This window comes from Schistocerca piceifrons, chromosome 6, assembly GCF_021461385.2.
Source record: "Schistocerca piceifrons isolate TAMUIC-IGC-003096 chromosome 6, iqSchPice1.1, whole genome shotgun sequence".
Classification (NCBI taxonomy): domain Eukaryota; kingdom Metazoa; phylum Arthropoda; class Insecta; order Orthoptera; family Acrididae; genus Schistocerca; species Schistocerca piceifrons.
This window is the reverse complement of record NC_060143.1, coordinates 496,086,301-496,111,328: the sequence shown is the minus strand read 5'-3', so window position 1 is coordinate 496,111,328 and position 25,028 is coordinate 496,086,301. Positions and strand designations below refer to the sequence as shown.

General features: G+C 40.1%; 1 protein-coding gene across 1 annotated transcript in view; it reads left to right on the top strand.

Annotated features, from left to right (window-relative positions):
- Positions 1-25,028, top strand: part of LOC124803421 — a 93,373-nt gene that overhangs the window by 4,005 nt on the left and 64,340 nt on the right. Inside the window, exons 2-3 of the mRNA XM_047264604.1 lie at positions 12,490-12,704; positions 12,787-12,944. Of these exons, the coding sequence (XP_047120560.1) occupies positions 12,490-12,704; positions 12,787-12,944 (373 nt within the window). The remainder of the gene's footprint in view (positions 1-12,489; positions 12,705-12,786; positions 12,945-25,028) is intronic.

The window sequence follows — 25,028 nt, the reverse complement described above, 5'->3', positions numbered from 1 at the left end:
AGGTCTCCATCCATTTCAGACAATAATAGCTGTAGGAGATCCAGAAGTACAGCATAAGATTCAAAGGAATGCCCCCCCACCCCCCTTTTCCCACAGGTGAGATTATTAAAATTCTAGTGCTTAACTATCAAAACATTCACAAAAAAAGTACCAGAGTTTGAAGAACTTCTAAAAAGCAGTGAAACAAACCCTACCCTAGGTACAGAAATCTGGTTAAAACCGAAAGCTGACAGAGTAAGATTTTTGGGAAAAATTTAAGTGTATCAATATGTCAGGAAGAATAAAGTATCGTGAACTGTGGCTATACAACTAAGACATTTTATCAGATTGAGATTTTTTATTTGTCATTCATTTACATCTATATCTACATTTATACTCCGCAAGCCACCCAACGGTGTGTGGCGGAGGGCACTTTACGTGCCACCGTCATTACCTCCCTTTTCTGTTCCAGTCGCGTATGGTTCGCGGGAAGAACAACTGTCTGAAAGCCTCCGTGTGTGCTCAGATCTCTCTAATTTTACACTCGTGATCTCCTCAGGAGGTATAAGTAGGGGGGAAGCAATATATTCGATACCTCGTCCAGAAACGCACCCTCTCGAAACCTGGACAGCAAGCTACACCGCGATGCAGAGCACCTCTCTTGCAGAATCTCCCACCTGAGTTTGCTAAACATCTTCGTAACGCTATCACGGTTACCAAATAACCCTGTGACGAAATGTGCTGCTCTTCTTTGGATCCTCTCTATATCCTCCGTCAACCCGATCCGGCGCGGATCCCACACTGATGAGCAATACTCAAGTATAGGTCCAACGAGTGTTTTGTAAGCCACCTCCTTTGTTGATGGACTACATTTTCTAAGGACTCTCCCAATGAATCTCAACCTGGTACACGCCTTACCAACAATTAATTTTATATGATCATTCCACTTCAAATCTTTCCGCACGCATACTCCCAGATATTTTACAGAAGTAACTGCTACCAGTGTTTGTTCCGCTATCATATAATCATACAATAAAGGATCCTTCCTTCTATGTATTCGCAATACATTACATTTGTCTATGTTAAGGGTCAGTTGCCACTCCCTGCACCAAGTGCCTATCCGCTGCAGATCTTCCTGCATTTCGCTACAATTTTCTAATGCTGCAACTTCTCTGTATACTACAGCATCATCCGCGAAAAGCCGCATGGAACTTCCGACACTATCTACTAGGTCATTTATATATATTGTGAAAAGCAATGGTCCCATAACACTCCCCTGTGGCACGCCAGAGGTTACTTTAATGTCTGTAGACGTCTCTCCATTGATAACAACATGCTGTGTTCTATTTGCTAAAAACTCTTCAATCCAGCCACACAGCTGGTCTGATATTCCATAGGCTCTTACTTTGTTTATCAGGTGACAGTGCGGAACTGTATCAAACGCCTTCCGGAAGTCAAGGAAAATAGCATCTACCTGGGAGCCTGTATCTAACATTTTCTGGGTCTCATGACCAAATAAAGCGAGTTGGGTCTCACACGATCGCTGTTTCCGGAATCCATGTTGAATCCTACAGAGCATATTCTGGGTTTCCAAAAATGCCATGATACTCAAGCAAGAAACATGTTCTAAAATTCTACAACAGATCGACGTCAGAGATATAGTTCTATAGTTTTGCGCATCTGCTCGACAACCCTTCTTGAAGACTGGGACTACCTGTGCTCTTTTCCAATCATTTGGAACCTTCCGCTCCTCTAGAGACTTGCGGCACATTGCTGTTAGAAGGGGGGCAATTCCTTTCACGTACTCTGTGTAGAATCGAATTGGTATCCCGTCAGGTCCAGTGGACTGCTTTTCTATTCCTTGGACACTTATTTCGATGTCAGCCATTTTTTAATTTGTGCGAGGATTTAGAGAAGGAACTGCAGTACGGTCTTCCTTTGTGAAACAGCTTTGGAAAAAGGTGTTTAGTATTTCAGTTTTATGCTTGTCATCCTCTGTTTCAGTGCCATCATCATCCCGGAGTGTCTGGATATGCTGTTTTGAGCCACTTACTGATTTAACATAAGACCAGAACTTCCTAGGATTTTCTGTCAAGTCGGTACATAGAATTTTACTTTCAAATTCACTGAACACTTCACGCATAGCCCTCCTTACGCTGACTTTGACATCGTTTAGCATCTGTTTGTCTGAGAGGTTTTGGCTGCGTTTAAACTTGGAGTGAAGCTCTCTTTGCTTTCGCAGTAGTTTCCTGACTTTGTTGTGAACCACGGTGGGTTTTTCCTGTCCCTCACAGTTTTACCTGTCTAAAACGCATTTTACGATTGCCTTAAACTTTTTCCATAAACACTCAGCATTGTCAGTGTCAGAACAGAAATTTTCGTTTTGATCTGTTAGGTAGTCTGAAATCTGCCTTCTATTACTCTTGCTAAACAGATAAACCTTCCTCCCTTTTTTTATATTCCTATTAACTTCCATATTCAGGGATGCTGCAACGGCCTTATGATCACTGATTCCCTGTTCTGGACTTACAGAGTCGAAAAGTTTGGGTCTGTTTGTTATTAGTAGGTCCAAGATGTTATCTCCACGAGTCGGTTCTCTGTTTAACTGCTCGAGGTAATTTTCGGATAGTGCACTCAGTATAATGTCACTCGATGCTCTGTCCCTACCACCCATCCTAAATATCTCAGTGTCCCAGTCTACATCTGGTAAATTGAAATCTCCACCTAAGACTATAACATGCTGAGAAAATTTAGGTGAAATGTATTCCAAATTTTCTCTCAGTTGTTCTGCCACTAATGCTGCTGAGTCGGGAGGTCAGTAAATGGAGCCAATTATTAACCTAGCTCGGTTGTTGAGTGTAACCTCCACCCATAATAATTCACAGGAACTATCCACTTCTACTTCACTACAGGATAAACTACTACTAACAGCGACAAACATGCCACCACTGGTTGCATGCGATCTATCCTTTCTAAACACCGTCTGTGCCTTTGTAAAAATTTTGGCAGAATTTACCTCTGGCTTCAGCCAGCTTTCTGTACCTATAACGATTTCAGCTTCGGTGCTTTCTATCAGCGCTTGAAGTTCCGGTACTTTACCAATGCAGCTTCGGCAGTTTACAATTACAATACCGATTGCTGCTTGGTCCCCGCATGTCCTGACTTTGCCCCGCACCCTTTGAGGCTGTTGCCGTTTCTGTACTTGCCCGAGGCCATCTAACCTAAAAAAAAAAACGCCCAGTCCATGCCACACAACACCTGCTACCTGTGTAGCCACTTGCTGTGTGTAGTGGACTCCTGACCTATCCAGCGGAACCCGAAACCCCACCACCCTATGGTGCAAGTCGAGGAATCTGCAGCCCACACGGTCGCAGAACCGTCTCAGCCTCTGATTCAGACCCTCCATTCGGCTCTGTACCAAAGGTCCGCAGTCAGTCCTGTCGACGATGCTGCAGATGGTGAGCTCTGCTTTCATCTTGCTAGTGGGACTGGCAGTCTTCACCAAATCAGATAGCCGCCCAAAGCCAGAGAGGATTTCCTCCAATCCATAGCGACACACATCATTGGTGCCGACATGAGCGACCACCTGCAGATGGGTGCACCCTGTACCCTTCATGGCATCCGGAAGGACCCTTTCCACATCTGGAATGACTCCCCCCGGTATGCACACGGAGTGCACGTTGGTTTTCTCCCCCTCTCTTGCTGCCATATCTCTAAGGGGCCCCATTACGCACCTGATGTTGGAGCTCCCACCTACCAGTAAGCCCGCCCTCTGCGCCTGCCCCGATCTTGCAGACTGTGGGGCAACCTCTGGAACATGACAAGCAGCCATGTCGGGCCAAAGATCAGTATCAGCCTGAGACAGAGCCTGAAACCGGTTCGTCAAACAAACTGGAGAGGCCTTCCGTTCAGCCCTCCAGAATGTCTTTCGCCCCCTGCCACACCTTGAGACGACCTCCCACCCTACCACAGGTGAGGGATCAGCCTCAATGTGGGCAGTATCCCGGGCAGCCATAGTCGTAGTCCGATCGGGGGATGCGTGGGACGAGCTGGCCGTCCCCGACAAACCTCCATCCGAACCCCCACAGTGATGCCCATTGGCAACAGCCTCAAGCTGTGTGACCGAAGTCAACACTGCCTGAAGCTGGGAACGAAGGGATGCCAACTCAGCCTGCATCCAAACACAGCAGTTGCAGTCCCTATCCATGCTAAAAACTGTTGTGCAAAGAATGTCTGAACTAATCTACAGAGAGCACAAACAAATCAACACAAAATTTAAATGGTTATTAAAATACAAGATTGGCTAGGAAATGCAGTAATGCTGCTACTTGCGCACTGCTGACACACTGCTCGGCGGCAGAAGGAGACTACGCGCTTTTACACTATTCAGGTACTAAAACACGATGCTACAGCTCTCAAATACTATAATACGCCCGAAATTTATGAATTAAACACTGCAAGTACCAAAAACACGCAAAGAAATTAAGAATTAAGCTATGTAACAAATAAGTGAGCTGGAAGTATACGACTTTCTGCTGGCAGCTGCTTATCCAATGGCGGCAGGGAGCACACTGGCTGTGACCAACCGACACTGGCCGTTCAAAACAAAAACAGAAGACAGACGACTACGCGAGTTTACACTATTCAGGTACTAAAACGCGATGCTACAACTCTCAAATACTATAATACGCCCGAAATTTATGAATTAAACAATGCAAATACCAAAAACATGCAAAGAAATTAAGAATTAAACTATGTAACAAACAAGTGAGCTAGGAGTATACGACTTTCTGCTGGCAGCTGCTTAACCAATGGCGGCAGGAAGCACATGCAGTGAAATAGGCATTACTATTATGTCAAGATACATAAGAAGTTACTACATTTGTGAGTGTTTACATTACAAGTACAAATTATTTATGCTACATTAATCAATAAACAGTATTGGAATCATAGACTCAAAATTCAATTTCTATGTTACAAGTATCCATGAATTCTGTGAGACTGTAGTATGGATTGTCTATTAACCATTTGTGCAGTTTACTTTTAAAATTATTGAAAGGTGTCTTGAGTGCAGTATGTGGTAATTTGTTAAATAATTTCAAACAGTTCACTTTGTGAGAGTAGCCTGTTTTTGTCAGCCTATGTCTAGGAATGTCAATACCCTCTTTGTTTCTGGTGTCATGTAAGTGTATGGTCTTTCTGGTGTTAAATTCTGTTCCGTTCTTTTTAGCACATATCAGTGATGCATAAATATAAAAATTTATTACTGTCATTATTTCCATTTTGATGAATAAGGGATGGCAATGTTCCCTTGGACCAACCTTGCACATTATTCATAGCACCTTTTTCTGCATCAGTAGGACATCACCGACATGACATGAGTGGCCCCATAGTAACAGCCCATAAGATATATGAGACTGAAAAAGTCCAAAGTAAGCTGTTCTGAGATATTTGTTACTCACTATATCAGACAGTTTCCAGATGAGATAGGACACCCTCCATAACTCTTCCAGACCTGGTTGATATGGGGTTGCCAGTTAAGTTTGGAACAATGTGTATTCCAAGCAGTTTTACGGATTTTGGTTTTACCTCATTAGCCAGTTCCAACTGCAGCAACAACTGAATAGTTTTATTGGTAATGTAGTTGGATAGCCAATAATTAACCTACCACACACATAGACTGCAATGGTTCAATGGAACTAAAGCCTGCTTCTGTCATGCATTTGCTAAGTTTGCTTACAACACTTTGAGCTTTGTACTGAGAATCTGTGAAAGCATGCTACTTGCTTCCTTTTTGAAGGTCTGGTCAAATTTATTTCCCATGATGGGCCATGAATTCCTTGAACTCTGATTTAGCACAAAAAAACTGAATATAGTATGGAAAAATAAACACAGCTCTTAACAGTGATTATTACTGCACTAAAAAACATAGTACTGTTTGATCTCTAAGGTTAACAGTGGCCAGACACAAACTACTAGTGACTGAAAGTCTTTGGTAGTGTAGAGGCATGGATTTGTGGGGAGTGGAGCAAACTAGTGTATACTGAAAGTCAAAAAGAAACTTTAACACTATATTAACACTCAGTAAAATGGCTCTGAGCACTACGGGACTTAACTGCTGTGGTCATCAGTCCCCTAGAACTCAGAATTACTTTAGCATGTAAACATATTCACACTCTTTTAACACAGAACATTCTAAATCCTTTTACACAGCCTCTCTTTGTAGTGAAATGAAATGAGCATATGGCATTGCTGGCCTGGAGACCCCATCTGGGGGGAGTTCGGCTGCCGAGTGAGAGTCTTATTTCAGTCGGCGCAACATTGGGCAGCTTCAGTACTGGTGATGAGGATGAAAGGATGATGAGTACAACACAACACCAAGTACACAAGCAGAGAAAATCTCCAACCCACCCGGGAATTGAACCTGGGCCCACTTCATGGGAGGCAAGCACTTTACCACTCAGCTAAGCAGGTGGACTCTCTTTGTAGTGAAGCCGTCATACTCAGCATCTCCCTCTCACTGCCACTGTCTACATATGTCTCTCTCTACCACTGTCTACTTTTTTCTCTTATTGGCAATTTCCTCGTTCAGTCTGTTTCACTATCACTGTCTTCATCCCTTTGTTTTACCCTCCTTTACTGTTGTCTCTTTCTGTGCCACTTTCATTGTCTCTCTGCCCCACTGCCATTGTCTTCATCCCATTATTTTTCTGTCCCATTGCCTCTGTCTCTTTCTTTCTCACTTACAGTCTGCTGTTTAAACTTTAACCTGTGGGTGTAGAGGATGGCGGAAAGTAGGCAAATTATTTCATGTTAAAGTTCACAGGCCTGGGGAGAGGATGTCTAGGCACACTTATCTCTCTTTTTCATTCCCACTGCCTCCTCTCTCTTTTGCTCCCATTGCTACTACTCTATCTCTTTTACTGCCACTGTATCTCCTCCCTCTTTAGCTTCCACTGCTATTGTCTTCATCAATCTCGCTCTTTCTCTTTCATTGCCTCTTTCTCTCTTCCACCATCACTGTCTCCTTGTTACTCTCATTCAGCACAAAAAAGTGCAAATATGTTTGCATGCCAAAATTTTTGATGAAGAAAGCAGAATAGTTGAGGCAGCTGGTTCCCCACTTTCCTCTCTGTCTGTGAAAGAGGAGCATATTTGCCTTTTTGTGCTCTGACAGGGATGTTTTTCAGCTGGTTACCTCCTTTTCCCTGTTAGAAAATGGTTCAAATGGCTCTGAGAACTATGGGACTTAACTTCTGAGGTCATCAGTCCCCTAGAACTTAGAACTACTTAAACCTAACTAACCTAAGGACATCACACACATCCATGCCTGAGGCAGGATTCGAACCTGCGACCGTAGCGGTCGTGTGGTTCCAGACTGTAGCGCCTAGAACCGTTCGGCCACCACAGCCGACTTTTCCCTGTTAGAGAAGTGTGTGCTGTTTACATAAAATGAATTCTATAGCTCAGTAAAGTTCTGACAGTTTATTCATGTAGGCCTACTTTGATACATTTACTTTCTTTGAGGCATATAAATAACAAATAATTATACATAATGTAAGGTCAACACAAAATCATCCCCCATCCAACACAGTTCCACTTTACATTACCATACTTAACATAATAATGCACAACATTTTTAGGTGTACCAACAAATGTGGCGGTGGTTTGCAAGTACAAAGAATTTTGTATGAAAAAATAATTTTTTTGGATGGTACGTATGCCATCAGGTGGCACCACTGAATAATTTCCAAGTCAAGACAGCTGTGTGAAGTGCCCATTATACAAGGACAGCATGTCATGGAGTTTTATTGGTGAAAAACCATGACTAAAAACATCATTTGGTGACCTCAGAGTCTTTGCAATGGCCCCACAGCCCTTGCCATGTGTTCACTATGTCAGTTTAAACTACATTTATGCCTGAGACTAGATATTATTTGCATTAGTATGGCAACTTGGAACCTCTGGACCTTGATAACAGACTCCATTTTAAGAATGTGTGGTACAAATGTTGACAATTTGCAATGAACTGAAATTATGGAAGTGGCCATCCCCACTATTGGTGCTTTTGGTCCTGAAAAAAATCATGGTTTTATACGGCTTTCTCAGCAACCACCCATGAGCAAATGGTGCTTTTGTAAGCCATCTAAGGTCCACCCTAGACCACACCTAATGCAAAAGAACCACCCAATTTGCTTAATTTGTCTGGGCTGGAGGAAGTAAGACCAGTGAAGAATCCTGTGGACAAATCACAAGGTAGGCAGTGAAGAATCCTGTGGACAAATCACAAGGCAGGCAGAAAGTTATCAATGTGAAACAATGGTACACACCCAAGCTCAATAAATTGAAGTGTATTGTAACAATATGCCAGGACCAAATGAAATCAGCTTTAGACATTACAGCTAAAGAATTACATCCTCAAAACTACATAAAAGCCAAAAAACTTATAGGAAGGCAGTAGAGGAAGCAAAAAAGAAATATAATGATACATACATTAAAAAGGCCCAAAATCCTTGTAAAGCTGCCTGGAATCTTGTAAATGAGAACAGAAAGAATACTAGCTCCTGCTTAAATTCATGTAGCCCTGATGACTTCAATGAATATTTTGTCAGAATAGTGGAAAAGACAGTGAATGAAATTCCACACACTGACCTAGATCCGACTGCAAACATAAGAAATGCAGACAGTTACAGTATTCAATACTGGAAGGAAGTACACCCTGAAGACATGTTAAAAATTCTGAATTCCTACAAACACTCAGAAAGTGTAGACATCTATGGCATGTCCTGCACACTGCTAAAGAAAATTATTGCAGAATTAGCTCAGCCACTAGCCATAGCAATAAACAAATGTCTATCTTCTGGTGTCTTCCCAGTCATCCTTAAACTGGCACACACAGTACCAATATATAAGCAGGGGGATACATGCGAGTTGTCCAGCTTCAGACCAATCTCAGTGGTACCAGTACTAGCCAAAGTTACTGAGTCTGTGATGCACTGCCAGGTACTGAATTACTTTGAGGAAAACAACTTATTCCAAAACACACTGCACAGATTCCGCAAAGGGGGATCAACAGTGACAGCCACCCTGGACTTATTTAAAACGATTTGACAGAGTTTTGAGGAGAGAGAGAGTGTGACACTGACACTCTGTGACCTCAGCAAAGCCTTTGACTGCATCTCACACACAACACTAATAGCCAAGTTAAGATGCTATGGTGTTGGAGGTGGTGTTCTGTCAACACTCCAATCTTATTTGGAAAATCGAAAGCAGGTAATATCAGTGCACGGAGCAACTTCTCTTGAACAAAAACTGGAACATGGAGTGCCCCAAGGATCAGTCTTAGGACCTCTCCTATTCCTCATCCCTATGTCAATGATATGAGCTGTAATAGTCAAATGTTGCAGTTTGCAGATGACACTACCCTTATTGCCAAAGGACATACAGCTGCAGAAGCTCTTGGTGCATCAAATTTGATGTTTGAAGAAATAAAAAAAATGATTCATCATAAACAAAATGAAGATCAAGGAAGAAAAAACCCAACATTTGATATGCAGTCTAACCAACATTGAAGACCAAGAAAACATGCAGACTGTCAGACTACTGGGCTTCAAGATTGACAGCAAACTCTCCACGAATGAGCACACTGCATATGTATGCACCAAACTTTCTCGTGTGATATACCTCCTGAGGAAGCTGAAGAGGGTAATAACTGACCAGTTTCTCACAATAGTCTACCATGCACTCTTCCACAGCCACGTTAGCTATGGACTGTTGTTGTGGGGACACTCCTCAGGCTGCAAAGATCTGTTGCTATTACAAAAAAAGCCATCAGGATCATACCCTCTAGCAAAAGACTGGACCACTGTAAGCCTATTTTCACCAGGCTAGGCATAATGACTGTTTTTAGCCAGTATGTGTTTTTCTGCCTCATTTATGTAAAAGAAAATCAAAGGAATTTTAGCATAAGACAAGAAATACATAATCATGACACTCGCTGTAAGAGGAACATTGAAGTGCCAAGGTGTCACCTATCAAGTACACAAGACAGCTTTCCAACAGTTGCCCTAAAAATGTACAATCAACTGCCTCCAGAAGTGAAATCCCTGCCACCTGAATTATTTCGGAAAAAAATTGCTCAGGACCTGAAACAACATCCACTATATTCCTTGGAAGAGTTTTTCAACAGTTGTTCTAGTGAATGGACAAAATAATAAATATTGTTATGTTTTATATATAATTTTGCCTAAATTTAATCTTCTTTTTATGTTCTCAGTTAACTGCACATTTAATTTTGTGTTTTACTTAAAGTACATATTTTGCCAAAACGAAACTTTATGTGTGTGATCTACATGGTTTTGTAAACATTTTGCTTTATGGTATTTTCATTTGCTGCTATGAAGTTTTACTTTCCTTTTTAGTTATATTTCATTTTCTCTATGTTCTATGTGTTTTTGTGCACTGCATAAATATTTTCTTTTATTTGTAATATAAATTTTGTATATGGTGTTGTATAAATGTTAATTGATGAACATTGTATTTGTGACGCAGTCTGTCCAGCCATGGCTGGTAAACGACGAAGATATAGTAATAAAGTAATAATAAAGTAATAAAGTGTGTAATGTTCCAGTTTTTACCCTATACTGTAGGAACCTACCGTATGCCTGTTCTCCTGATAGCTATACAAATGGTCTGTAGGCCAAGGGCTATCTGAAACACGTGACCTTTTGTCCCTGTGATCAATAGGACATAAGATATGACCACCTGAAAAATCACTTTTCCACCTATGGCTTTCTGGAACATATTGGTACCATGAATTATGTTGCATGTATTCTGTTAAATTATATGTCCAATATTTGTCTTCTGTGACCATCAAATATTAATTTAAGCTCAAGACCTTCAAAATTAACTGCAGATAAAAATACGGAACCTTTCACTATCAGTTAAAAAGCATTAACATAAAAGCCCTTACTCATAACATCAGTTACCACCTTCAATACTCAACATCTCCAGCCTTTTGAAATTACAGAAGTTTTAAACTTTTAAAAATTTTAAATTTAAGGATCATAATTTCTGCAAAATTAATTAAATAAGATAGCTTTCATTAAAAACACACATCAGTTGTTCTGAAAATTTTTACACTTTTTATCCTACATACAAACATACAACTCCACGTTGACTGCTTTTGTGGCTACAGCCAATCTGTGCAAAACAGGTCAGTAATTTAACTTTAGAAAATTTCACTGTTGAAAGACTCATTCATAGTGATCACATTTACAACTACATACATAGCTTTTTGCATTTGCCTGTCACATGTCCCACAACTTTTATCGTATTGTACCTGGGACAAACAAAAAATTGCTTAGCATTAATTCACCCCATTGATGGGTCAGCTTTCCAAATCACTCATGCCACTTCTGTCTGGCCACATTGTTAACATGTTACCTTCAGTGATACATCATAAGGTACAAATCAGCTCACTGTACCTCAAAGTGTCATTGGATTGAAAGTTATGAAAATGAATGCACTGGTTCCTTGAAACACCTTTTTCGAAAAGTCGTTTTCGCAGTGGCATTCTCAGTATCCTGTCATACTTCTTACAAATATGCTTTCATAACACAGTTCTACCATGCACTTCAAGATGACCACTTCTTTTGGTGGAACCCTCAGTTTGAATGGTCACTGACCTACTGAACATTTGTCCACCACAGTTGACAACCACTTCCCCTCTTATTCATCCACCGTGGTGATACTCAATCCTTGTGCCTTCCTTGGCACAACACAGACCCTCTGTCAACATCAGCATGGAGTCCAAACATTGTTTTGACCACCATGCCTGCAGGTCCACTCCACATTTCTTTTCTTGTTGCACACACAGTAGGACTCACGTCTCTGACCACAGACCGCTCTCCAACCTATACTGGCTGTCATCTCTCCTTGGTTGAGTCTTAAGACAGTGATAATATCCCAAACACCACAGTGAATGTCTTTGGAATACCACCCAAGTACTTCAGATGTGACCAAAAATAATCAACCATATAAAATGGTACAGTCTTCTGACTTCTACTGATTTATATCTGGGGAATGCAAATGTCAAGATAGAGAGCATGCAATGTAATATGTGCTATGCATGCTTAACACTTTCCCTTTGGCACACACTATAATGGCTGTACCTGTAACATTTTAGATACCAATAACTGTTTCTTGGATTTACAATACTGATGTGTGAGCTGTTGTGTATATTGTATATTTTCACATCATATGGTATTTGAGTCTCAGTCAATAGAAGAGCTTATTACAAAAGCATTATGTTTTCTTTAATTTGTAACAAGACATACCATACTTCTATTTGTGCTGTTTCTCTCCCATTCAAAAGCAGTAAGACAACTGAAGTAAAACTGCATACCCCTTACTGCATTTGTTCCTACTAAAAGTAAACTACATTTGAGAATAATTACATGCTAATTTCATAAATGTGATTATCTTATTTTCTTATTTATTTGTTTGCAGATAATGGTACAGAAATTGGTACTAGCAACTTCACCCTAACTGACTTTAACACAGGTAGTGTAAAAGTACTCTTGCCAGGAAGTTTTGAAAGACAACTAACCTTGTATACTTGTGAAGATACTGATCCTGAGGATACTAATCTTGAAGCTAATCTCTATTTGCACTCAATATATAACTGTGAAATGCCCAGTGAGAATGTGTCATCAGAGTGCAGTGTAAGTAAATACACAGTTATTTTATTTTAAACAATGTAATATTTTAAAATGACTGATTAAATACATCTTATTTTCATTTCAGTACCAAGAAGTTATTCTTCATTACCTTTTTACAAGCTGCTATTATCTGTACAATAATAACAATGTCAGTGTAGCTTATGGTTGTGTTCAGACAAACTATACAGATGAAGCACTGAAAAAAGACTGTAGTAACAAAGCGGAAGCTGTTTTAGTCCAAGAGTGAGTATGTAATCACAACAATATTTTTATTTGAATCTTTATTTCATTATTAATTTTCCAATATAAAATTGAAGTTTAATTTCAAAAAAAGAATGACTTATAGATATTGTAAAATAACTGTGTATTTTCTATCTGAAACATTATAATTTGTGAGATAATGTGCAGAACTGAAAATCGCAAGTAGTAAAAGAAACAAAGCTACATTTGTCTGTTTGGAATGTCAGAAATCGAGAAGTAAATAGGTAAAGCAAACAATCTTGTAAGTGAGGTATCCACAGCTAAAATAATTATAAATACTGAAAGGAACACTCCAACAGATTCAAATATGCTGATCTGTTGAACTACTTGTAAAACTGATTGAGAGTCCAATTTTCTACATTAGCTGTTTCACTGTAGTTGCTCAGAGACCGACACAACCAGTTTTGTACCATGCAGGTACATCTAGGACAAAAAAATTTTATACACAACTTTAAGAGAATCATAATTTTAACTTACAAAGTTCAGAATACTTAATACCAAAAATTAAAATCATGGCATGTAAATTAATACAAAAGGCATGAGCTATTATCACAAAGTTACTTACAAGGTCTAACATCTCATGTTATCTAAATGGCTTAATGTGTGTTCCAAGGTGCGATGAGAAGCACTACTGATGCAACCACCAATGAAAGTTAAACTTAATAAAGCCAATTTTCAATAATAACTTACATTTAGAGAGCACCAGATGTCCCTAAAATAAAAGTGTGACATTCGACCTTTATGATAGTAGCTCATGTCTTTTGTTATTAATTTCCATGTTATGATTTTATTTTTTAGTGGTAAGAATTCTGAAATTCTGAACTAAATAAGTCAGAAGTACAGTTCTTATAAAGTTATGAATAAAAAATTTTTATGCAACACACACCTGAGGATGTACTGGGATGATTCAGAACTGGCTGTGCAAGTCTCTGAGCAATTAAAATAAGAAATCTAATGCAGAAAATTGGTCTCTTAGTCAACTTTACCAGAATTTCAACACTTGAGCATATTTTAATCTGTTTGAGAGTTCCTTTCAGTATATGTAACTAATTAAACTTATATGTACGGAAAGCAGAACGTAACTAGTGTGATAGATCCACTTACAACCAAAATTGTTACAGCATACAATTAAATACAGAATAGTCGATATTGTTCCTCTAAAATGCATAACAGGAAACAATATAATAACACATGCATCAGAGGTAAAAGAAATTATTGAGATTGTTATTGAAGACAAAAATTTAATTGTTATGGTGGACTGAAATTTAATAGTTGGAAAAGAAATATCAGGCAGTAGAAGAAGGAATACTTTTACTGAGGCAAAAGAATGAAAGATGAAACCACTTAATGGAATTTTACACAGAGCACAGTTTAACCATTGCTAACACTTGGTACAAGAATGAGAGAAGAAGTTTGTTTATGTGGAAGGGACTTGGAGACACCAGAACGATTCAGCTAGATTACATAATTGTAAGACAGAGATTTTGAAACCAGATTTTAAACTAAAACTATTTCCATGGCTAGATGTGGACTCTGGCCATAATTTATTGGTTACAAACTGCAGATTAAAACTGAAGAAATTCCAGAAAGGAGACAGTGATAAGCTGTGTGAACCAGAGGCTGTTGAAGAGTTTCAACAAAGACAAATGGGTAGCTGCAAGGAATGAGATAGGGAAAGCAGCAGATGATAAACTAGGCAAAAAGGCAAGGTTCAGTAGAAATCCTTAGATGATATATAGGATACTGAATTTAACTGGCAAGAGGAAAAAATGTTAAAATGTTGCAAATGAAGAGGGCAACAGGCAAGACAGATGTTAAAAAAATAAGATTGGCAGAAAGTGCAACATGACAAAGTAGGAATGACAAGAGGGAAAATTTGAAGCTGTAAAAGCTCCCCCTCCCTCATACCCATCTAGCCCCACTCCACCCCCACCCCCACCCCCATTGTGAATTGTACAATGGAGTTAAAATAGCAGACATGTCAAGGACAACAGCCTTTTGTAAGGTTTTTGATAGAATCTGCTAGGAGACAATGATCTGTATAAACTGTCAAGGGTCTGCCATCAGTGTCATTTTTAAAGTATTGCATTGCTTCATATATTACCAATATTTCTCTGTCATAAGCTGACTATTCATGTTGTGACTCAGTCAACTTTTTGGAAAAGAAACACATAGATTGTTGCATGCCACTGTTGGCTGTTGGAGAAAGGCACCAATCACAAAATCACTCACATTTGAAGTGATTGTGAGTTGGGCAATGCCAGGATTCCAGCCTGGCCAAGGCATCTTTAATTTTGCCAAATGCTTGTTGCATCTCTGGGATCAGTTAATAGTCTTTTTGTTTGAGGTATGCTTGCCTGCCAATGCATGTGTAACAGTTGCATGGGTCACAGCTGCATTACGCAGGTGTCTATGATAAAATTTTATCAGGCCTATAAGTCAGCACATGTCAGGAAACATCTGTTATCATGGCAGATGATGAACAAATTCAGCACTTTGAACTGGAGACCAAAAGCACCCACACACGGGAAGAGGGGGAGACTGGGGAGGGAGGGATTTATGGAATACTTTTAATATTTTGCAAGGTGAATTGTGCCTTGTAAGCAGTCATAAAAAATTTCCAGTCCTGATCCTGTTAAAGAGACTGTGAAACACTGACTTTTAAATAATTTTCCTGAAACAAAAATGCCTCAATTTTTGTTGAGTCATCAGTCTTCTGACCGGTTTGATGCGGCCGCAACAAATTCCTCTCCTGTGCCAATCACTTCACCTCAGAGAAGCCCTTGCAACCTATGTTCTCAATTATTTGCTGGATGTATTCCAGTCTGTCTTCCTCTACAGTTTGTGCCCTCTACAGCTCCCTCTAGTACCATGGAAGTTATTCCCCGATGTCTTAACAAATGTCCTATCATCCTGTCTCTTTACCTTGACAGTGTTTTCTACATATTTCCTTCCTCTCCAATTTGCACAGGACCTCCTCAGTCCTTACTTTATCAGTCCACCTAATTTTCAACATTAGTCTGTAGCACCACATCTCAAATGCTTTCTCTTCTGATCAGTTTTCCGACAGTCCATGTTTCACTACCATACAATGTTGTGCTCCAAATGTACGTTCTCAGAATTTTCTTCATCAGATTAAGGCCTATGTTTGATACTTTTGGCCAGGAATGACCCTTTTGCCTCTACTAGTCTACATTTGATGTCCTCCTTGCGCCATCTGTCATTGGTTATATTGCTGCCCAGGTAGTAGAATTCCTTAACTTCATCTACTTTGTGACCATCAGTCCTGATGTTAAGTTCCTCACTGTTCTAATTTCTGCTGGTTCTCATCACCTTCATCTTTCTTCAATCTACTGTCAAACCATATTCTGTACTCATTAGACTGTTCATTCCATTCAGCAGATCATGTAATTCTTCTTCAATTTCACTCATGATAGCAATGTTATCAGTGAATCATATCATTGATATCTTTTCACCTTGAATTTTAATCCCACTCCTGAGGCTTTTTTTAATTTCAAGCATTGCTTTTTCAATGTACAGATTGAACAATAGGGGTGAAAGACTACATCCATGTCTTACACCCTTTTTAATCTGAGCACATCGTTCTTAGTCATATACTCTTATTATTCCCTCTTGGCTCTTGTACATATTGTGTTATCTGACTGTCACTATACCTTACCCCTGTTTTCTCAGTATTTCGAACATTTTGCAGCATTTAACATTGTCAAGCACTTTTTCCAGGTTGACATTTCCTATGAATATGTCTTGATTTATCTTTAGTGTTTTCATGATCCACCACATAAAACGTGAGGGGCCTAACAACAGACCTGTAGGCAGTGGAAGCATCAAACTGGCCAATGATAGGAATTTTCTGTTTATTATAAGTTCTCAGATTTCGCGTAACTGGAGACAAGGGAGGGGAGCCCAACTCCAAACATGTGCGAGAATTAATGAGAGTTACTGCAGAGCCAGTGTCCACTTGCATGTGAATGTCTTTATCCAGAACACGAACAGTAACAAACAACTTATTTGTTTGAGAAAGCACACAGTTAACATCCATGTCCGATGCCTCGTCCTCGTCGACAGGAACTTTAGGGGACTGACACACAGAAGCAATGTGGCCTTTCTTCCTACATGAATTACACGTGGCCCAACGTTTTGGACATGCGGCCCTGTCATGCTGTATGAAACAACGTGGACAAGAAGGAAGTGCGGAACGAACCTGCTTCTGTGGTTGCTGTTTTCGCTGCGAGTGTTGCGGCCCAACGCAACGTTGTTTATGCGAGTGAACCGCCACCACATCTTCGTTCTCCTGTGAAACAGGCAAATTGTCCGTGTCGAAAGTTGACTGTACAGCGCCTACATCACACCACGTGTCTATTTGCGCGCCATCAGCGTGAGACACTTCAAAGGATTGAGCGATGCTTAGAACTTCCGACGACGACGGGTTTGGCAGTTGTAGGGCACGTTGCCGGACTTCTTTATCAGGAGCAAGCCGTAGAATAGCATCCCTCACCACTGAATCAGCATAAGACTCATGATGAGTGTCCGTGACAAACTGACATTTCCTACTCAGACCGTGTAGTTCCGCCGCCCAAGCCCGGTAAGATTGATGGGGCTCTTTACGACACCAGTAGAACGCCATGTGGGTGGCAATGACGTGAGTGTTTTTTCGGTAGTAGTTAGACAATAAGTCACACATTTCTTGGAAGGACAGAGAGGCAGGTTCCTGCAGAGGGGCTAACTGAGATAGCAGCTGATAGATCTGTGGGGAAATCCAAGATAGAAATAATGACTTACACATAGGAGCGTCGACAATGCCAAAAGCCAAGAAGTGTTGCTGCAAACGCTTTTCATAATCCTCCCAGTCTTCAGCGGCCTTGTCGTAAGGAGGGAATGGAGGCAGAGAAGAGGAAGACAGACGATGAGTAAGCGACGTCGACAACGCCTGAATAGCAGCCATCAGCTGTGTTTGTTGTTCAATGAGCGCTTGCATATGCTGTTCCATGTCTGCCCCATCACGAACACACAAATCCACAACGCAGTGAAAATATCCGACCTCGTCGCCAAAAAGTGTTATAACCTTTAATCACCAATAATTGCGTGGATATTCAAACACACTCACTTAGAAACAATAGCTGGTTACATGATAACAACTCAGTATCTCTTATTCGACTGCCGTGCTGTGACATCCGGCCGGCGCCATTCGTAGCTAGGTGGCGCTCCTGCACTCAGTCGAGTTGCGGAGCGTCTCTATCGCCGTTTGCGCGTACTGTCGTGGTGGCACTGTTAAATGTCGTGGCACTGTCACAACAGTCACCTGATCTAAAAAAAACCTAGTGTGCACCCCAGACAGAGTCAGCTACCTGAGTAGCAGCCTCTGATGTGTAGTGCACATCTGACAGTTTAGCAGGACCCTACAGTCTCAACCCTATGGCACAAGTCCAGGAAGTCACAGTCTAGCTTGTCACAGAACCTTCAGTCTCTGGTTCAGTCCTTTCACTTGACCCAGGAACAAGGGACCATGATCATTTCTGGAGTCAATGCTGCAAATTGTGAGCTTTGTTGAAATTCCATGTGCAGGGCTGGTCTTCTCAACATTCTCTTCCAATTGCTGGAATGACCCAAGTATGACATTGGAGCCCAGATGATGGACATCATTTTTTCCAACACAGGTCACAATCTGCAGCTGGTTGCACCCTGTTTCCTCAATTTCTGCTGGAATAGCCTCTTCAACATTTTGAATGAGGGCTGTAGGCATACACACTGTCCTGTCCATTACTGCCATTTCCCTACAAGGTAGAATTACTTGCCATATGTTTGATCTGCTAATGATTAATAGACCCATACCCTTTTCGTTTGCCTGCTCTTCACATCATACAAACCAGGTTTCCCCAAAACAGGTGAAGTGAGTTCCACTGGCTCAATTTCAGTTTCAGTGAAAGACAGCTCCTCAGACTTGTTGATTAGGGGGATCGGTGCCTCTACAATTGAAATGCCTCTTGCAGTCAAGTGGACGAGTAATGACAGATGTCATACTTTCTACATAGGAGATGAATCCACAGGAGTTGATAAGTGTATGGCCTTGAAATACACTGCAGAAATATATATAACATGATAAAATTGTTTACTCCTGTACAAGATATTTCATTTGAGAAAAATAAGAGTATGTTAATAAAGTTTTATGTGAAGTTTGAAAAATTCCTGATTATCTGCAGAATTTCTTCGGCTACTGATGTAAATTTTTTAGTGTGAGAATGACTAATTACATTTCTCCAAGCTTTCAGAGTGTTGTGTATCTCTTAAGTTTAGTGTCAGTGTATGCAGAATTCCAGTGGATGAATGGTTATTGTGTTACCCTCTCATCTGAGTAATAGATTTAAATTGCTCAGATGTGATTACTATTGTGATACCATTTCCTGAACACCAAGAAATGTAGACAATAGAATTCAGTTATTTGTAGACTCTGTGAAACCTCTGACTTTCCACATTTCTTTCTGTAGAAATATGAAAATACTTGTTGTACACTGATATCTGTCCTCTCTGAAAATATCATCATCTCTTACAAAGTCTGACAGTTACTTCCATGAACCTTGGAAGCAGAGGTAGGGGTAGAAAGGACACAACAAACTTTCAATAGGAAATTGAAAAAGAATGTAGGAAAGTCATCAAAAAGGAAGAAAATTTTGTTGTTAGGTAGTTCTCATGCCAGAGGTGTAGGCCAACTTCTGCAGGAGGAATTAGGACCAGAATACCAGGTCACAAATTTTTTCAAACCGAGTGCTAGTCTGGATCAGGTGACAGAGGATTTAGGTTCACTCTGTAAAGGATTTACCAGGGAAGACACCGTGGTTATTGTGGGAGGGCCAGGGAACAGTATCGACAGAGATCCTGGGTACAGTATAGAGTGTGACCTGGTGAAGATTGCGTCGCAATCGAGACACACCAATGTTGAATTTGTATCTGTCCTGAGACGCCATGACCAGCCTCATTTGAGCTCTTCTGTTGGGAGAGTTAATTTGGAGTTGGAACAGCTGCTTGGGTCGGGTGCGGGGGCACATATTGGTGTGGTTCCTATTGATTCTCTCAGTAGGTGGGACTATACCAGGCACGGCCTACATCTCAACAGGAAAGGGAAGGGTAAACTGACTGGGGTAATAGCAGGAAGTTTAAGGGGTGGAGGCACTGCCATGAATGGTAAAATACCAGTGGTTACAGGTGTTGGAGCAGCACCTTTTTTAGGATAGGTAAGACAGAAAGATGTCAAGTTCTACGAGAGGTCAGGATTGAAACAAATTTCAGTTTAGAAAAGAAATTAAACAGCACAATTCTAGCACATTGGATCACCAATCACAGCTGTCAATTATAAATTTTCACCAATCACCAGAAATTTTATCTCCACCAAGTTGTATCTCAGTCCTAGGTAATTGCATTGATCAATTAAAGTCACCCAACCCAGTTGACATAATCTGCCTCTCTGAACACCATGTGACCACTGGTATGGGGACTAGACCTAAGCACAATGAGAAACTCAGACAGGAGAGTACTGCAAATGTTAGAATAAGGAAAGGTTCTCATAAAAGTATAATTAAAAATAATGTAAGTATATTTCACCAAAATATTGGGAGTTTAAAGAATAAAATAGATGAGCTTCTGGTTTGTTTAGAAGATTTAGAAGCTGAGGATGAAACAGATATACTACGCCTGTCTGAGCATCACATTGTTACTGATATGGATAAGGTAAATGTAAGTGGATATAAGCTCTCTGCACATGTAATTAGAGAAAATATGGAGAAAGGAGGAGTTGCCATATATGTCAAAAGTTATCATTGTGCAAAAAGTATAGAAACAAAAAAGTTTTGTGTAGAGAAACATATAGAAGCATGTGCCTGTGAGCATAAAATAAATAAAGGCACATTTATAATTGTAACTGTATATAGGTCCCCATCGGGAAATTTTCATCTATTTCTGAAAAATTTGGACTCCTTGTTGTGCTATCTGTCAGACAGGGGGAAGCAAATTATTATTTGTGGGGACTTCAATGTAGATTCTCTGAAAGAGGGTAATAGGAAAAATGACCTTGAAGTATTACTCAGTTCTTTCAATTTCACACCCATTATTGATTTTCCTACTCTGGTGGTAAAGGATAGCAGCTCACTGATAGATTACTTCTTTATAGACCAAGATAAGTTTAACCAGATAAATGCTCAGCCTGTTGAGAATGGTCTTTCTGATCATGGTGCACAGCTAGTTACAATATATGACATAGCTCCAATCAGCTGTACTAAACAGTCCTCCAAGTTTCAGATTTCAGGGAAAGCCTACAGCAGTTAGACTGGGATGAGGTGTACCATGAACCTGATGCCAATTTAAAATATAATTTATTTCATGACACTTTTGTAAATGCATTTGAAAACTGCCTCCCCAAGAAAATAGTTAAATATACCCGTAAGAAACCATGTAACAAACCATGGCTTACTAAGGGTATAAAAATATCTTGTAACCGGAAAAGGGAAATGTATCTGACACCAAGAAAGAGTAGTGACCCAGAAACTATCAAACATTATACAAACTACTGTGCTATATTAAGAAAAGTTATTAAAAAATCCAGAAGTATGTGTATCATGTCTGAAATCAGCAACTCTGATAATAAAATTAAAACAATTTGGAATATTATTAAAAGAGAAACAGGTCAACCAATAGCACAGGAAGGCAGTATTACCATCAAATTAAATGAAAACTTTACGAACAAAAAGTCAGAAGTTGAAAATATTTTTAATAATCATTTTCTAAATGTTGTGGATGTAGTAGGATCCAGGTGTTCATTAGAAGATGTTAGGCTGTTAATGGAAGAGGTCATACCTATGCAATTTGATACAATTGAAATCACACCCACTTCTCCCTCTGAAATTAGGAAAATAATATGTTGTTGTTGTTGTTGTGGTCTTCAGTCCTGAGACTGGTTTGATGCAGCTCTCCATGCTACTCTATCCTGAGCAAGCTTCTTCATCTCCCAGTATTTACTGCAACCTACATCCTTCTGAATCTGCTTAGTGTATTCATCTCTTGGTCTCCCTCTACGATTTTTACCCTCCACGCTGCCCTCCAATACTAAATTGGTGATCACTTGATGCCTCAGAACATGTCCTACCAACCGATCCCTTCTTCTGGTCAAGTTGTGCCACAAACTTCTCTTCTCCCCAATCCTATTCAATACTTCCTCATTAGTTATGTGATCTAACCAACTAATCTTCAGCATTCTTCTGTAGCACCACATTTTGAAAGCTTCTATTCTCTTCTTGTCCAAACTATTTATCGTCCATGTTTCACTTCCATACATGGCTACACTCCATACAAATACTTTCAGAAATGACTTCCTGACACTTAAATCTATACTCGATGTTAACAAATTTCTCTTCTTCAGAAACACTTTCCTTGCCATTGCCAGTCTACATTTTATATCCTCTCTACTTCGACCACCATCAGTTATTTTGCTCCCCAAATAGCAAAACTCCTTTACTACTTTAAGTGTCTCATTTCCTAATCTAATTCCCTCAGCATCACCCGACTTAATTCGACTACATTCCATTATCCTCGTTTTGCTTTTGTTGATGTTCATCTTATATCCTCCTTTCAAGTCACTGTCCATTCCATTCAACTGCTCTTCCAAGTCCTTTGCTGTCTCTGACAGAATTACAATGTCATCGGCAAACCTCAAAGTTTTTATTTCTTCTCCGTGGATTTTAATACCTACTCCAAATTTTTCTTTTGTTTCCTTTACTGCTTGCTCAATATACAGATTGAATAACATCGGGGATGGGCTACAACTCTGTCTTACTCCCTTCCCAACCACTGCTTCCCTTTCATGTCCCTCGACTCTTATAACTGCCATCTGGTTTCTGTACAAATTGTAAATAGCCTTTCACTCCCTATATTTTACCCCTGCCACCTTTAGAATTTGAAAGAGAGTATTCCAGTCACCATTGTCAAAAGCTTTCTCTAAGTCTACAAATGCTAGAAACGTAGGTTTGCCTTTCCTTAATCTTTCTTCTAAGATAAGTTGTAAGGTCAGTATTGCCTCACGTGTTTCAGTATTTCTACAGAATCCAAACTGATCTTCCCCGAGGTCGGCTTCTACTAGTTTTTCCATTCGTCTGTAAAGAATTCGTTTTAGTATTTTGCAGCTGTGACTTATCAAACTGATTGTTCGGTAATTTTCACATCTGTCAACACCTGCTTTCTTTGGGATTGGAATTATTATATTCTTCTTGAAGTCTAAGGGTATTTCGCCTGTTTCATACATCTTGCTCACCAGATGGTAGAGTTTTGTCAGGACTGACTCTCCCAAGGACGTCAGTAGTTCCAATGAAATGTTGTCTACTCCGGGGGCCTTGTTTCGACTCAGGTCTTTCAGTGCTCTGTCAAACTCTTCACGCAGTATCATATCTCCCATTTCATCTTCATCTACATCCTCTTCCATTTCCATAATATTGTCCTCAATTACATCGCCCTTGTATAGACTCTCTATATACTCCTTCCACCTTTCTGCTTTCCCTTCTTTGCTTAGAACTGGGTTTCCGTCTGAGCTCTTGATGTTCATACAAGTGGTTCTCTTATCTCCAAAGGTCTCTTTAATTTTCCTGTAGGCAGTATCTATCTTACCCCTCATGAGATAAGCCTCTACATCCTTACATGTGTCCTCTAGCCATCCCTGCTTAGCCATTTTGCACTTCCTGTCGATCTCATTTTTGAGACGTTTGTATTCCTTTTTGGCTGCTTCATTTACTGCATTTTTATATTTTCTCCTTTCATCAATTAAATTCAATATTTCTTCTGTTACCCAAGGATTTCTACTAGCCCTCGTCTTTTTACCTACTTGAACCTCTGCTGCCTTCACTACTTCATCCCTCAAAGCTACCCATTCTTCTTCAACTGTATTTCTTTCCCCCATTCCTGTCAATTGTTTCCTTATGCTCTCCCTGAAACTCTGTACAACCTCTGGTTCTTTCAGTTTATCCATGTCCCATCTCCTTAAATTCCCACCTTTTTGCAGTTTCTTCAGTTTTAATCTACAGGTCATAACCAATAGATTGTGGTCAGAGTCCACATCTGCCCCCGGAAATGTCTTACAATTTAAAACCTGGTTCCTAAATCTCTGTCTTACCATTATATAATCTATCTGATACCTTTTAGTATCTCCATGGTTCTTCCATGTATACAACCTTCTTTCATGATTCTTAAACCAAGTGTTAGCTATGATTAAGTTGTGCTCTGTGCAAAATTCTACCAGGCAGATTCCTCTTTTATTTCTTAGCCCCAATCCATATTCACCTACTACGTTTCCTTCTCTCCCTTTTCGTACACTCGAATTCCAGTCACCCATGACTATTAAATTTTTGTCTCCCTTCACTATCTGAATAATTTCTTTTATTTCATCATACATTTCTTCAATTTCTTCGTCATCTGCAGAGCTAGTTGGCATATTAACTTGTACTACTGTAGTAGGTGTGGGCTTCATATCTATCTTGGCCACAATTATGCATTCACTATGCTGTTTGTAGTAGCTTACCCGTATTCCTGTTTTCCTATTCATTATTAAACCTACTCCTGCATTACCCCTATTTGATTTTGTGTTTATAACCCTGTATTCACCTGACCAGAAGTCTTGTTCCTCGTGCCACCTAACTTCACTAATTCCCACTATATCTAACTTTGACCTATCCATTTCCCTTTTTAAATTTTCTAACCTACCTGCCCGATTAAGGGATCTGACATTCCACGCTCTGATCCATAGAATGCCAGTTTTCTTTCTCCTGATAACGACATCCTCTTGAGTAGTCCCTGCCCGGAGGTCCGAATGGGGGACTATTTTACCTCCGGAATATTTTACCCAAGAGGATGCCATCATCATTTAATCATACAGTAAAGCTGCATGCCCTTGGGAAAAATTATGGCCGTAGTTTCCCCTTGCTTTCAGCCGTTCACAGTACCAGCACAGCAAGGCCATTTTGGTCATTGTTACATGGCCAAATCAGTCAATCATCCAGACTGTTGCCCTTGCAACTA